This window comes from Amborella trichopoda, chromosome 13 (assembly GCF_054954075.1).
Source record: "Amborella trichopoda isolate Santa Cruz 75 chromosome 13, AtrichopodaSantaCruz75HAP2 v2.0, whole genome shotgun sequence".
NCBI lineage: Eukaryota > Viridiplantae > Streptophyta > Magnoliopsida > Amborellales > Amborellaceae > Amborella > Amborella trichopoda.
In genome coordinates, this window is record NC_142348.1 from 10125262 (window position 1) to 10141264 (window position 16003).

The following is a 16003-nucleotide window of genomic DNA, read 5'->3' on the forward strand; positions in this document are numbered from 1 at the left end:
CTATAAATAGATCGTTTATCTTTGGGTGCAGTTTTAAGGTTGCAACTTTAAACAATCCAATAAAGGCGCACCACTAAATTTTATTATAACATATAATTATGGTGTAAAAAATTCTTAAGATTATTTTAAAATGTATTTTCATATTTAATTATAAAATTTTATAACATATAATTTTGGTGTAAAAAATTCTTAAGATCATCTAAAAATGTATTTTCATATCTAATTATAAAATTTGAAACTCCAAAAATAGTTAAAATCATGTAGATTTATAAACATGTGATAATCTTGAAAATGGATGGCCTAGATAATGTGTTGCAAGATGCACTATTTTTGGAACTCAAAATCTTTATGTTTATACGTTCATACATTTCGATGTCGAGATGATTAATTAGAGGGTCTTTCAACATTAAAATAACTTTTTCGATGGATTTTTGAGGTGCATCTGTACTTCTACATTTTAAGGTTGTAACCTTATCTAAACTTTTCATTTTATCTTTTGTACATAGATGTCACAATCATTCTTGTCCCTTAAATTTCAAAATGGGTGGTTGTAAGAATATTATTGAATAGGCACAAAGTTCCAAAAAAAAAAAAAAATCTCCAAACCATCTAATTTGGCATCGAATGAGTGTGAATGATTGTAACCTCCATAAATGATCTCTTTGTTGAAAATCCCAAATTATAAAACTTTGCTTTTATATTATGCTTATGTGTGATTATATTGAATGCTTGCTCTTTCAATTATAAGATCTACTTGGATGTATTTATAAGTCCGTTAAACAATAGGAATAGAGGGTGGGATAATATATTAAGCCATCCGCCACCTAACCACCGATGCCCCAACCCCATTTCCCAATATATGCTTTAGATCTAAATTTGGGAATCCACTTTAGAATCATTACATAAATATTATAAAAATAAAATATTGGATTTTGAGTTTTTAAATATATAGATCTAACTTCTAAAAATTTAAATGATCTCTATTCACATTTATTTACCTTAAATACATAGTCTTCTCAAATACAAGTACTGTATGATATTTTTTTGAGTATATTTTTTGGGAATGATTAGCTAGATTGAGGAGGTTACACCTACACATTGTTTCTCCTGAAGGATCATCTCTATTGGAAGGATCATATATCTCCTAGCACATAATTTGGTAATCTATAAGAGTGAATAGTATACGAATGTAAGGCTTTGGAAATATTGGAACACTATTAACCTATACCTGAAGCTCTCAGTAAACTTTTTTAGTGCCAAAAATTGAGATATTTCAGGATTTTTGGGAGGTGGTTAAGATTGATACATGCGCTTGTTTGAACAATTTTTTGAGGATGGTTTTATGAGTAGCTCGATCAATTCTACTTTTACAAGATTGATACATGGCTTGAACAATCCTTACTACCCTTATGCAAGATTCCTTCTTAAGTCCTGGATAATAGATTAAGGTGCTCCATTTGGTCGTTGAAGGTCCCCAATCTGTCTTGTTACAAGGGATTCTTACTGCAGAGGAAGTTATACACTCGGTTGCCCGGTCTGGGTCTGAAAGTGTTGTATTAAAACTGGACTTCGAAAAAAATTTATGATCGGGTGGAATGGGACTACCTACTTGAGATTATTGAGTTGATGGGTTTTGGAGTTAGATAACAAAAGTAGATTAAGGGTTGTTTGCTTATGACCCATTTCTTGGTCCTTACCAATAGTAAATCTTGCGGGTACTTTCGAGCCTCTAGGGGGCTCAAGCAAGGCGACTCTGTAGGGGCTCAAGCAAGGCGACTCTGTAGTCCGTAGTAATTTCATTAGTAGGCTGCCAGCTTGCAGGGGAGGTATACCTTTACCCCACTTACAATACACTGATGATACCTTTTTGTCGTTGGAAGGTACTAAAGAAAATAGTCGTAACACTTTCTTAAGTGCTTTGAATAGGTTTCAAGGGCCAGAATTAATGTCTAAGGCAAGATTGCTGGGCATCAATCGTTGATAACGGTGAGATCTCTTGGTGGGCCCAATGGAAGGAATGTTCCATTGACTCGTTCCTCCCTTATACTTGGGCCTACCACAAACTATCTCTGGTCTCCCAAGGGAGTTTTGGGATACACTCATTCAACGCTTACGGATTAAGCTTGGTGGCTAGAAGTCTAGATTCTTGTCTTTTGGAGGTCGTATTACACTCATTAAAGCATCTTTGGCTATTGTCTATCTATTAACTCTCATTATTTAGGACTCCCAAGTGAGTTATTGATAAACTTGAAGCTCTTATGAGGAACTTCCTGTAGAGTGGGACTCAAAAATAAGTAGAAGATTCACCTGTTGCAGTGGGACAGAGTGTGGCTCCCAAAAAAAAGAGGCCTGGGTTTCGGAAGAATTTCAGTTTTTAATGAGGCCTTTTTTACTAAATGATGGTGGTGGTTATCTGAACAACACGGTCAACTCTGGGAGACATCGATCCTTGAGAAATATGGTCGAGATCTCAATGGGTTTATAGCTAGACAACCCGCGGCTAGATTCCCTAGCTCTTGAGTTTGGAAAGGGATCCTTTCTGTAAGACCCCTATTCTTAGCCTACTCCAAGGTGGTGGTGGGGGATGGTGCATCTACGAGCTTTTGGCATAGCAAATGGCTTCTTAAGTACCCCTCAAGCTTTCCTTTCCGCATATTTTTCGAAGGTTTGTGCAGAAAAATGCCTAGGTTCAATCTCTGGTCTCATCTAATGGCCATAATATCTTTTGGGATATCCCTCTAGACGTGAGGAGGGTTGGTGTTGAAGTTGAGCAATAATTCGTTGTCCTTATGGCCCTTCTTCACATTTTCTTCTACTCTCCGGGACGACCATACAAGGTTGTTTGGACTATAGAATTTAAAGGCTTTTTTTTTTCTCTCTCTTCTCTCTATAAGATTTTAAGCCATGATAGAGCTATCGAAGTAAATTTGAAAGTGATTAGATTTGGTTCTGCAGGGCAACCCTTAGGGTGCGGGCTTTTCTATGGCTGGTGGGTCTACGGCGGCCGCTTACTATTGATTAGTTGCAAAAGTGGGAGATGGTGCTTATTTCGGCCTGTCTTTTCTGCAAAATTGAGGAGACTTTGGATCACATCCTTCTCCACTGTCCCTATGCCTCAGAGGTCTGATTTTGTGGAGAATCCTTTTTGGGTATTTCGTCTCTATGGAAACAACGAAATTTGAGGTCTTTAGAAGGAAAGTCTCGTGATGCCATCTCCCTAATCCTTTCCATTCAAGCGATGGCTTCCACATATGCTAGGACTTCCAGCCCCTTTTTTTTTTTTTTATAGATAAGTAAAATGGGGCTTGGCAATACTACCACTAAGCCTCAAGTCATTCTCGAAAAAGTGGTAAGTCAGTAGAGATTTGGGCCCCCTGACTACCACCAAGCCTCAAGGCATTCTCGAAAAAGTGGTAAGTCAATAGAGATTTGGGCCCAATGAGAATGGAGTCAGAGACCTCACCATGAGACTCTGTAATACTACCACTAAAGCCACAAGTCATTCTTAAAAGTGGTAAGTCAGTGGTGATTTGAGCCCTTACCCTTTGATGAGAATGAAGTCAAAGATTTCACAATAAGACTCGGCAATACTATCACTAAAGCTACAAGCCATTCTGGCCAACCCCTTTCCTTCCGTGCCTAAAGAGCTTCTCTTCTCGCATTTTCTCTATCAGGAAACAGTGCTCTCGTTCGATGCTTTGCATTCACCCACTTGCTGGGTGGTTCGAGTTGAACTTCGATAGGAGTGTGTTATTGGATGAACAGCAAGCAGGTTTTGGAGGTCTCCTTAGAGATGATTCGGGTGCTATTCAGTAGACATATAGGGGACCAATGCACTTCTGTTATATTAATGACGTTGAATTAAGGGCAGTTCAAGAGGGGAATTCAATTGCTAAATCTGCTCGTCACCAGGCTGATCATAGAAGGCGATTCGGCTAATGTCATTTCTTGGTGTAAGGACCATGGAAGTTATTGACCTCTTCTATGGACATCTTCTTCTCTACTCTTGAAAGGGAGGTCATTTTCAACATATTTTTAGAGAAAGGAACTCCAATGCTGACCGATTAGCGAAATAGAAGGGGACTTCTTTATAAGATACCCCTAGTTTTCTTTTCTCCCTCCCTCACTCCTTTTGTCTCTCTTTTCGTTTTCTTCTCTTTCCCTTTTCCTCTCACCTTGTAAGGTTCTCTTCATTATCTTAATGAAAATTTATCTTTTAAAAAAACATGAATGAAAGATGATAGAATTGTGGTATTTACATTAGCTTAAACGTGCTTACACTACTAAAGGTAGATATATACAAACATCAAATTTAAGGGCAATGATTTTATGCAATGGTTGATAGAACAACTTTCAAAAACCATGTTACGGCCATTTGTTTGATACAAGTTTTTAAATATACACTCTTTTCATTCTAATGAACAGTCACAAAAAAGGAAAAATTGAAAATACAACTTAGAAAGTATTTTTTTAGCTCATTTTGGTGAAATGCTTAGATCTAGGCCTTGGAAGGATTTTTTCTTTTCCAATTTTTTTGGATGGCTTTATTATCATTAGATGAACAATGTTAAAAAAGAAAAGAATGATTTTGAGTTATAAAGGCTAAGATATTGAAATTCACTAAATGAATGGTCTAGATTCGTTTTTGGAGGGGACTCATTTTGATCATATCTAGGATTCAAATTGAACTTTTTTTTTTTTGGGATTGATTATTGAGATGAAGAGAGTGTGTGTACAAAATTTTGAATCATACAAATACTACAACCATGGTTTTCTAGAAGTGTCGTTGCATTATACTATGATACAACTATTGCATGAAATGAGATCGTGATCATCAGATCAACCCATATTCAATCTTGGCCGTTGGCGTTTACTGTAGCAGTCAGCCCATGGGCTGACATGATCTTTTTCCACACACACACACACACACACACACATACACACACACACACACATATATATATATGTAAAAGTCTTCCCAACGCCTATAGGCAAAAATGAATAGTGATTTCGTATATTCTCATCACTGTCCAAAGTTTATCGCAAGGTCACGATTGTCAGGTAGTGATTCATGTTTCATTTTTTTTCTACAAATCGAAATGATCTAAAATTCGAAATCCTAGTGAAGCGCACCTAATAAAAATATAAAAAAATAAATTGTGAAAAAAATAGTGATCAAAATACCCCTAAAACGTTTTGGGGTTATTTTGGTCAATTATGTCATATAAAATAATTTTTTGATATTTATCGTAGATTCACCTTTTTTTGATGAATACATGTTTGAAATTTCACATCATTCTGATTTTTATAAAAAGAAAGAAAAATAAAACACTATCGAATAATCGTGACCATGCAATGAACTTTAGACGGTGATGAGGGTAGGAAAAATCACTGTTCATTTTCGCCTATAGGCGTTTTGTAGTATTTTACTATATACATGTAGGAAAGCTATTCCCAACGCCTGTAAGTGAAAATGAACAGTGATTTCACCTACCCTCATCATCATCTAAACTTCATCGCCGGTCATAGTCGTTTAGTAGTGTTTCAATTTTTATTTTTTTTTTAAAAATCTAAATTAATTGAAATTTGGATCATGTATACATCTTAGTGTGGCACATCAAATAAAAATGTGAAAAAAATAATTCACAGAATACTCCGATTTGTAGATAAAAAATAAAAAATGAAATACTATCGAACAATCGTGACAGTACGATGAACTTTGGACAGTGATGATGGTAGGCGATATCACGGTTCATTTGTGCCTATAAGGGTTTTGTAGTATCTTCATATATATATATATATATATATATATATATATATATATATATATATATATATATATATATATATATATATATATATATGTGTGTGTGTGTGTGTGTGTTTGTGTTCATAAAAAATAAGCAAATCTATGAAAAATATTAAAAAAATATTTTACATGAAAAAAAGTGACCAAAATACCTCTAAAACAGGGTGAATTTATTAAAAATATAATTACTTTTTGTATAAAAAATATTAAGTAAAAGCAAATTAGAAATTTTTATACAAGTATAGTTATATTTTTAAAATTAGTGTCTTATAACTTTATTTGCAAAGTACTCTTGTCATTTAGTAAAAATTTTATTATAAAAATGACAAAAATCTAATTATCGTTTAGTGATATTTACACAAATATCCTTCCTTGATAGATAGGATACCATAATAATAATAATAATAATAATAATAATAATAATAATAAAGTGAGATCCATGTGGGGCACTCTAGTTTGCAGCAATTGAAAAAGGGCGAGAGAGAGTAAGGCTAGGAGCGAATACTAAGGAGCTAGAGGGAGGGCGAGAAAAATTAAAAGCTCAACAGTGCCAGACGGGAGACTTGTCCACAGGGCACGAGAGGGGAGATGACGAAATGTAGTCTTCATCCAAAGTGAAAGTATACAATAATACCATGCTTTGGATGGCACACGGCCTTGGGCTGCGTGTTCTTAAAAAAAGAAATGAAAAATATACATAATAGGGATTGTAGTTTGGGTTGTGTCATAATGTTCAATAAATTTGTTTGTTGGGCTTATAACTATTTGATTTGAAAATTGATGGACAAAAACTGTTGTGACCACCTTATATTAAAAGCAGTCTCCTTGTATACTTTTCCATACATACAATAACACCATTCATTATTCTAGTTACAAAGTCAGAGTCATTTCTTATTCTAGTTACATACAATAATACCGTTCATTATTCTAGCTACAAAGTCAACAGTCATTTCTAATCGAGAGTATGCTATTGTGTCCTCAAACTGGAATAGATTTTTCTCTGAGTTCTATTTGTTCATGAATAGAAGTGATTTACACAATGAAACTCCTAAGGAAACCTTAAAAACAAAAATAGTTTTTATATTCACTTTAGATTTGAAAATTGCCCTTCATTCCTTGGTGTACTTCTGAAGGGCAAAAGAATTTGTTATAGTGCTAAATAGTAAATTCCTACAGCACGGTCTCCCTATTTATTAACAAGTTTTGCTGACATCCCTAAGAGCACATACACTTTTCCCCCTTTGGAGCATAGTTTGGTTCTACTCCCTTGTCAGATGACCTGATGTTTTAAATCTAAAATTTTCACTAAGAATCATAGTTTGCTTCTACTCCCTTGTCAGATGACCTGATGTTTTAAATCTAAAATTTTCACTAAGAATCTCTAGATGATTATTCTCAAAGAGAAAAAGTAAATAAAATTTGACGTTTCTAACATTTAGATCTCACCCTCTAAAAATTAAATGGTTTCTATTCAATCTTTAGACAAATTTTTTTTTTCAAGTGCTTTAAGGGTGCAATTAGGAATGTTGTTTTTTAGTAGGTGAATCTATATGTTAAAGAGATTATATCCGTCAAAATTTGCAGTCTCAAAAATAATCCTAGGTGGAGTTTTATCCAAGGAAGTTAATCAACAATGTACTTGTGAGGAGTGGAATATCTTTTGGCTAGCCCTGAAAATAGAGCTGTAATTGTTTGAGAAACCGATTTGCATCCAATCAACTAGGATTTTATTAGTCAATCCGCTGTACCAACCCATTTCTTAGATTTGGAAATTCAGAGAGAGAGGAAAAGAAAGGGGAGCGTTTGGGGGGGGGGGGGGGGGGGGGGAACCAACTTCAAGAACATTCTGATTCCATCCATTACGCCGGATCCCACATTTCTCTGCAAATAGAGAAACAACAAACCCCAATACTTTCCTGACTATCAAGCCTTCTTCTTTCCAAGCAGACGGACTTGCATTTCAAACTGCAGGGCTAAGAGCTCGCTCAATCTCTTCCAAAGATCGGCCTTTGGTCTCCACTACATTTTGGGCGACGTAAATAACGGCAAGGATACAAACTATTGCAAAACTAAAGTAAATCTTGCTGATCCCAAACTTGTTAACCACACTAAGGAAATACAAACCGATCACAAAGTTGGAAATCTGCAAACAAAATCATGAGATGATATTGAGCTCATATTGCTAATTTTCCACAAATCAAATGAATTCCACCAAAACAAATTTATGGAATAAATATCTGCTGAGCTTTTTTTTATTTTAACGATGAAATGTGATGGTTTGCATGGCACAGTTGTTCATCATCAGAGAAAAAAAAGAGTTCGTTGTTAAAAGATCATCCAAAGTGACGATGTAAATACACGGAAAACTTATGCAAGTTATAGTTTTAGTCAGAGCTGCAGGTGACATAAAGAGTGATTTTTCATCTACTTAAGGGTTCCTTTCAGCACGAGTCTAAAACAAAAGGCTGAAAAAATTCCACAATGGACCTACATCAAAACGGTGGGTATTTCATTAGTTTGTGTAATTTTCTTTTGAAATGCCTGTCTTTTAGCCAGTTCAGGAGATCTCGCCACTCAGCCAGTTATGTAAATACTAAGAAATGTGAGAAACAGAGCAATTTTCCAAAACTCCATAGTATTAATATATAAAGGGATTTCAGTTTTATGAATACCAAAATGTGGAAAGAATGACATGAGAGACAGAACTGATTTCACTTAGACAGTAATATGTGAATATTGATAACTGATGGAACTAGTGCGATTTTTCAAGTCCTTACTATATCAAGGAATTTAAGTTCTTATCTATATACCAAAACAAGGAAAGAATGACAAGGGAAACATGATTGGTTACTCAACAAAACAAATACATAAAATGGAAAGACAATTGAGTAAAGCCAAGCCACACATACCCAGTGCGTGCCAAGGGAGAGGGCGACTGCTTTAGCACGAATTCGAGAGGCAAATATCTCAGGAAGAAGAAGAGCTGGAACAGGTCCCGTACCCAACGAAAATGAGAGCACGTAGCTGTTTATTTAGGAAAAAGAAAACTCAAGCTCCATTAGAAATGCACAAAAAATGAACAGAGCAGATTCGGCCAGTCATTCTTCAATGACCCACCAATACTGCAGATGGCCTGAGCAATGTCAAGTTGGTACCACCACCGATGTTTTGGGTGGTTGAATCAAAATTATTAAAAATAAAAATAAAAATTAAGCGATGTACTCTTCCTCCTAAGTAAATAATAGATAAAATACATGAAACTAGAGAAACCAGCTATGAGTACAATATTAGTTAGGAGGAAAAGAACTTACAGGACTGTTCCAAGAACTGCAAGGGTTCCTGAGTAAGGTGCAAGAACTTTCCATGTGAAGGACAAGGAGAGTAGCATCATGGAAGCAGCCTGGGACATAAAATCAGATCGCAAAAGGGGAAATGAGCACAAACTCACTATGTCTATGTATAGAGAGTAAAAAAAAAACACTCAAAAGGCCTTTGACATCTTTGTGTGTGTATGTGTGTGTGTGTGTGTGTGTGTGTGTGTGTGTGTGTGTGTTTGTGCGTGCGTGTGCGTGTGTGTTTGTGCGTGTGCGTGTGTGTGTGTTTGTGTGTGTGTGTGCGTGTGTGTGTGTGTTTGTGCGTGTGTGTGCGTGTGTGTGTGTGTGTGTGAGAGAGAGAGAGAGAGAGAGAGGCTGAAGGGGTGTGCACATTTAACAACTGGATAAAGCAGTGAAGCTTTGAAGCTTGTTCTCCAAATTGCTTTAGATACAACCATCATAAAGTAGAAACATGTTTACCATTCCACTGAAGCTTGTAATTAGAAGACTCTTTCTTCCTTGCCTATCCATCAAAGATGACGCTACTGCAGTGCCTGCCAATGGGGAACCCCTCTGATGAGATCTCTCTCTCTCTCTCTCTCTCTCTCTCTACGGTGGGTAAAATCCAAAAGAAGGGAAACACACAAAAGAGGAGACTAACCGAACACATTTGCTGCCCCTACAAGAGCACTAGCAGCCACATCGGATGCAATTCCAGCACTACGAAATACAGAAGTCGAATAGTAGACAACAGCATTGATTCCAGCGAATTGTTGAAATAGGTATAATGCAGCTCCAACACTCACAGCTGTATTTTCAGAATATTACATTAGAAAATTACAAGCTCTAGAGTGAAGCGGCAAAAAATTAAAAACAAAACAAGTATACTCTAATTTACCTTTCCGATAGCGTTGACTAAATAGATCAAACCAGCCGGCCTCTTGCTCCAGTGACCCCTGCCCACTTGCTCTTAAATCATTCATAACTTCTGCCACCCTTTCCTTCCCATACAGTGTCCTAATAGCTGCTTCAGCTTCAAGAATTTTCCCTTGCTATAAACCAATTTGTGTCAACCTCTGATCTTAAATATGACCCCAATGAAGCAAACACTACTTGAGCAATTTTCATTTGTTATAAACCATACAAGAAAATGCTGGTGGTGACCAAACTCATGAATAAACGTGAAATCCAAAAAGCTTAGTTCTCATGCAAGAAATGAACCTGGAAAAGCCAACGAGGGCTTTCAGGCGAAAAGGCCATTCCCAATCCCATTAACACAGCTGGTACAACTGCAATGATAAACATTGTCCTCCACCTGACCAATAATAATTAATTAAGAAAATGAAATACATCAAAAATTAATATATCAAAAAATAAATAGAAGCCTTTCTAGAAGCTGTACAAGAAGAAACTACGAAACTTTCAAGTAACTAAAATCTGAATTGCAAGTTTGGTTAACTCTTCTAATAAAGATTCAATTAAGAACCCCATGTATTTTCCAGTTATTTCTGTTTGTATTTAAAATAAACTATGTTTTTTTATTCAACCATATCCACCTGCGGACTTCTCTACTAACACATAGAGGCTAATAAAAGTTAGTGGCACACCATGTAGGATTTTGAGCAAGAGGTAGTCCGGCAACTAAAGCAGCCAATATTCCCACACAAATAAAGAGTTGATTGATAGATCCAAGCGCACCACGAATCTCAGTCGGTGATATCTAATGCCCATAGAGAAGTAGTAAACAATTCAGAAATCAGAGAAATAAAGAGTTGATTGATAGATCCAAGGGCACCACGAATCTCAGTTGGTGATATCTAAGGCCCATAGAGAAGTAGTAAACAATTCAGAAATCAGAAAGTGTCAATCAAAAGAACTACAAATCTTTCCAGAAAAGCTACCTCCGAGATATAGAGTGGCACAATGGCAGATGAAATTCCAATTCCAATACCAGCAAGCAGGCGTCCAATTATCATTGTCTGTACACTCTGAGCAGTCGCACTGTCACCAATCTTCTCAACCAGGTCAGAATAGATAATGTGCCAAACTACCGCAACTAAATCAAACTTCTGTGGGATGGTCCAAAAAGGATGACATACCAGAGGAAAGTCCCAACTGCAAGAGGGATGGCATCAAGTTGAAATGTTCTTGTTCTGCCAAATTTATCAGCCAATGAACCTCCAGTGAATGAACCAATTGTGGCACCTGCAAGGGTTGTGCTAACAACCCATCCTGGATTGATCTTTGCAATGAGATGTACGCATTGAAATATTTCATAAAAATATTAAAAAACATAAAGATACCTTGAAGCACTTGAACAAGTTCCCCAAGAATAATGATCATGAAAATTAGATATTTGTACATCAGGTATGTAAGATATCATAACGATTGGGTCAATTGGAATTCCTAGATGTCAAACTCACAAACTGTGAACCAAATATACTCCTAGATCATATTGGCATAGCAATAAATAGTTGTTTTAAGTAACTTCGCAATATGACGCAATGATTATCATTTAATAATAAATGAATTATTGCATCACCTTGTAACACAGTGTTCTCAGCTATCCCAAGGTCCTTTGAGAGATACTCCAGTGCTCCATTCACCACACTGATGCATACATGAATATAATAACAGGCGATGAATAAAATAATAGGTGAGAAAACACAGGCGTTAGAATAACAAAGTTTTAAGTTTCGAATGAAGCTGGATTGGCATTTAATAAAATGTTAATATGATGGTGTCATGGTGCTCTTCCATTACTAAAAACAACAATTACCCTAGATGGTAGCCAAACAGTATAGCCCCCAAACAGGCAACACCAACATACGGAAGAACTTTCCCAGAAGATTTGGCCGGAGGAGTTACATAGGATGCTTTTTCTAGATCCCCATCTGCAATAATTCATATCTAGAGTCAAATATCACCATAAGTAGAAACTAGTAGTATCCCTAGCAAGGATCAAAGTTTACTTCCAGTACCAGGTGGCCATGATAAAATTAGCTTATTAAGTGCCTAAGGATTAGTGTGAAACATAATTAACTGACTCATGAAGGAGACATAATCATTGCGGAGCATGAAATATCTTATGATGATATATAGATAAAAAATTAACTAGTTCCGATCTATTTCGCAGCTTTCTTTGTACAATTCAATAAGAATCTAATCTAGTTGGTTTCTATGATGATATAAACGGCCCCTGTAAAAGTTATTATATGGAAAAACAAACAGAGTGATTGGCACGATTTACATAATTCGCACACAGGACTGAAAATATTATGCCATAAGATACAACAACTCTTAAAATAATTGTCATACCTACTAGATACCCTGTAATTGAAATAAATTTTTTTTAGATCTTTCTGATAAAACTACAACGCATGGAGCCCTTTTCTGACATGTATGATTCCTATGGTTAAGTAGGATACAAATAATTTTACTGATAGCTAAGAGACTTAGTAGCAATCGAAGACTCGGAGTTTCTTAAACTTTAGATAATCCTCAAGCTTGAGCAAGATGTTTTGCACCACTCAAGGAAAAGAAAGTTTGAGTTTCCTTGATGAACCAAAGAAATGCATCACAAGACTCAATATGCAACTCCCAGGAAGTATGGAACCCCTTCTAGGACTCATGTTATCAATCTAACAGCTCCCAAGTACTAGTAACTCAAGAAAACAGTTGAGAAGGGCCATCTTTCTTCAACTTTTATCTTCAGCTACTTGTCAACAAGTTATTTGACCAAGGCCAAAATGAAAATATTTCACTGAATGAAAATATCAGTGTTTTCTAGCTCACCTCGGCCGAGGCAAGTAACTAGGCCAAGTACTAGTAGACTCAGCTGAGTTATGTACATCCCAAGAATATGTTAAAAAATGAGAAAAAGTAAAAAAAAAAAGAAAAAGAAATTGGAAACAAAGATAAGAATAAAAATAACTTAAAAGAGGTAATTAAAATCATTAGAAAACTAAAGAAGATGAAAAAAAATCTATAAAAAGATGGATTATTGAAAAGTTTGATTTATACTTTGAATATTTCAGAAAAATAAAAAAAAAGGAAAAAATAAGAAAGTTTCCAAATTATCTTAAAAACCAACAAATCATCTAAAATCATATCTCGAGACAATATAATGGTATTTTCCATTTTTTTTTGTGATTTTTAACCTTTTTATTATATTGTGTAGGGTTTCTCATTGGCCACCCCAATTAGACTCGCCAACAGGGGGAGGCTGAGTAACTTGGCTGAGGCCGAGTGGACTTGACCAAGTCTAAAAACACTGGAAAATATTGTATGATCTATATGGTGATGAAAATTACACTGTCATGAGGGTTATCACTGTCCAATTAATGAGTTGGAGGAAGAGTAAGATGTATGATACATAGTTTTCAGAAACCAGAGGTGATGGACGAAGAGTAAGATGTATGATACTTAGTTTTCAGAAACCAGAGACCAGTAACAAATAGCAGGAAACAACGTATCAGTGAAAAAAGTCTCTTGTCTTGATACGTTATATAACCTAACAATACTACAATTTGTTGAATACAATTATTACAATGGGGAATGATGCTAAGCAGCACAAACTACATATCCAAGTATCAATCTAAAGCGCGAAATTCATACACACTAGAGTACAAATCAAGCCAAACTAAAAAGTGAGAAAACCTCAAAATGAGATACCGTCCAATCCATGAACTCCAAAATACATGGACAATTAAACAAGTAAAAGTAGTGACATAAAAGAATAAATGCATATTTAACGTCTCTAAAAAGAGAAATTAATATAAACTGGAGTAAGAATCAAGCCAAGAACAGAGCACAACTGAATTCAAGCCATCTTCAAATCCATGAATTCAACATTGCACGGACAGATAGACATCTAAGAAACAAGTAATCAAAAGGAACAAATGCATAATTCAAGTCTCTGCATTCTATCATCTCAAGATTTCAAAATAAATTAGCACAAAAAATAATAACAATAATTAGTTAAAAATGAGTAAAAATATTAAAAAAATGGGGCAACAATTGTACATACTAGAAGGTTGCGCCCTGATTGATCTAGCCTTTGGCTTAGATCTAAAGCTCCCTCCAAAACCGATCCTTCCACAAACAAATTCAGAATCCATGAAACCGGATGATCCCTTTTTCAAATCAATGCCAAATTCCCTCTCTCCTAAACGAACACTCCTTCCACCAATTCTTCTGCACAATCCTCCGGATGTAAACCAACGGTCATGATTCCTCAGATCCGAGCTCAATAATCCCTTCCCTGTAATCACAGCAGCCTGCATTTTTCTTCACCAAAATTTCCCTGCAAAAGTAAAGTAAAAAATAATAAAACTTCACAATAAAAACGACATTTGGAAGGGAGAGAGAAAGAGAGAGAGAGAGAGAGAAATAGAATATACTAGAAAAATGAGCAGAAAGTGGACAGAAAATCAAACTAAATGAAGAATATGATATAGAGAGAGAGAGAGAGAGAGAGAGAGAGAGAGAGAGAGAGAGAAAAGACTTTTTAATAGAAAGCAGAGTTCACCAAAAAAAAAAAGAACAAAAGTGGAGAGAGAATCAAATTCAAAGAAGAACGTAGAGAGATAGAGCTTTTAGGAGAGCACCATTACCAGAACAGGCCTCAGAACTTAAACCAGTGTATATGGTTAAAATCTAAGTATGGTTAGAGAGAGCTTAGTAGAGTCCACCTTGCGATCGCTCACCAAGAAAGGAGCGGAGAGCTCAACTACACTCCCACTTGCGCTCGTTGCTTCTCTCTTCTGCTTATTTGAGAGAGACAGACTTCTGGTTATTATTTTACGGAGAGAAAGAGGCGGGGTGAAACAGATATTATTGAAAATAAAGGGGGCGGTAATATAAATAGGGCATTGATGGATATGGATGACTTTGATGTAGCGTGGGGTCCGTGCTGACGTGGCGTCGCTGATGAAGCCGTCGGCTGAGCCCACGATTCCATGTCCTAGCTGGAGCCTCTTTCTCCTCCTCCTTTTACTCGATTTTTTAATGGACGAGGTTATTATAAGGCCGAGGCTTCATGAAAAAAAAATGAAACTTCACCTCAAATCCTCGTTGTACGAAGGTAATTTCGGAGACGGAAATCTTTATGATAACTCTAAAATTAATTTTCAAGGTGATAAAATTCGAAAGTAAAAAAATATACTGATATTATGGATCCGGGAACAATTATTTTTAAAATAAAATAAACAGTCTAAATAGTTTATTACAATACATACTGCATTGAAATCTTGAAATCCTAATTTTTTTTCACTACTATAATAATCAAGTCGAGATGGATGTAAAGGTTTTTCTATGCTTAATTTGTCGTTTTCAATGAGTAGTGAAGTGAGAATTTAATTATTTTGATAGAACAGGAGCCCTACCAAACCATTTTCCTTTTTTAATTATGGGTTAAGATCACGGACGTTATGTTAAAATAGTGGCGTTATTAAGTGACGATATTATACTTCACCTAATTTAACGGTCATGGAACGCGGAATAAAACGTCTACTATTTGATGTGCTCGTTATCCCCTGGTAGATGCATCGTTCAAAGGGCGCCTTCCAAAATTCATCGGTGAATTTGGATTTGAAATTGGGAAATTTTATTGAAAAACTGGAAAATATTTGTGGATTACTCGTATTTTCTCAAAATTTACGAGGGGTCTTATGTTATCTTGCTTTTTATTTTTTAAAATGGCTTAGGCCGTGACGGTAGTATTGCCTAACCGATGGTCAGATATCCGATTCTATTTTCATTAAAAGGTAGGGGCTCAAATCCTTATTGACATACCACTTTTTTTTTAAGAAGAAAACACAGGTTTAATTGGTTAGCGTTTACCGATTTATAAAAAATATTATTTATAAAAATTTATAAA

At 35.7% G+C, this 16003-nt stretch overlaps 1 protein-coding gene across 4 annotated transcripts; it reads right to left on the bottom strand.

The window, feature by feature from the left end:
• Positions 1-7513: 7513 nt before the first annotated feature.
• Positions 7514-14898, bottom strand: PGLCT (plastidic GLC translocator). 4 transcript variants are annotated; one of them, XM_011624298.3, is made up of 14 exons: positions 14832-14898; positions 14153-14428; positions 11903-12017; positions 11666-11733; positions 11223-11355; positions 11025-11124; positions 10731-10843; positions 10345-10438; positions 10022-10175; positions 9785-9931; positions 9604-9677; positions 9121-9209; positions 8719-8833; positions 7514-7952 (listed from the first exon to the last, which is right to left on the bottom strand). In XM_011624298.3, the coding sequence occupies exons 2-14, from the start codon at positions 14406-14408 to the stop codon at positions 7770-7772; spliced, it is 1641 nt and encodes a 546-aa protein (XP_011622600.1). In that variant the 5' UTR covers positions 14409-14428; positions 14832-14898; the 3' UTR covers positions 7514-7769. The 4 variants fall into 4 exon arrangements, with proteins under 4 accessions (XP_011622600.1, XP_011622599.1, XP_006842346.1 ...); XM_011624297.3 differs by having other exon boundaries at positions 14817-14898; XM_006842283.4 differs by having other exon boundaries at positions 14739-14898.
• Positions 14899-16003: the final 1105 nt, after the last annotated feature.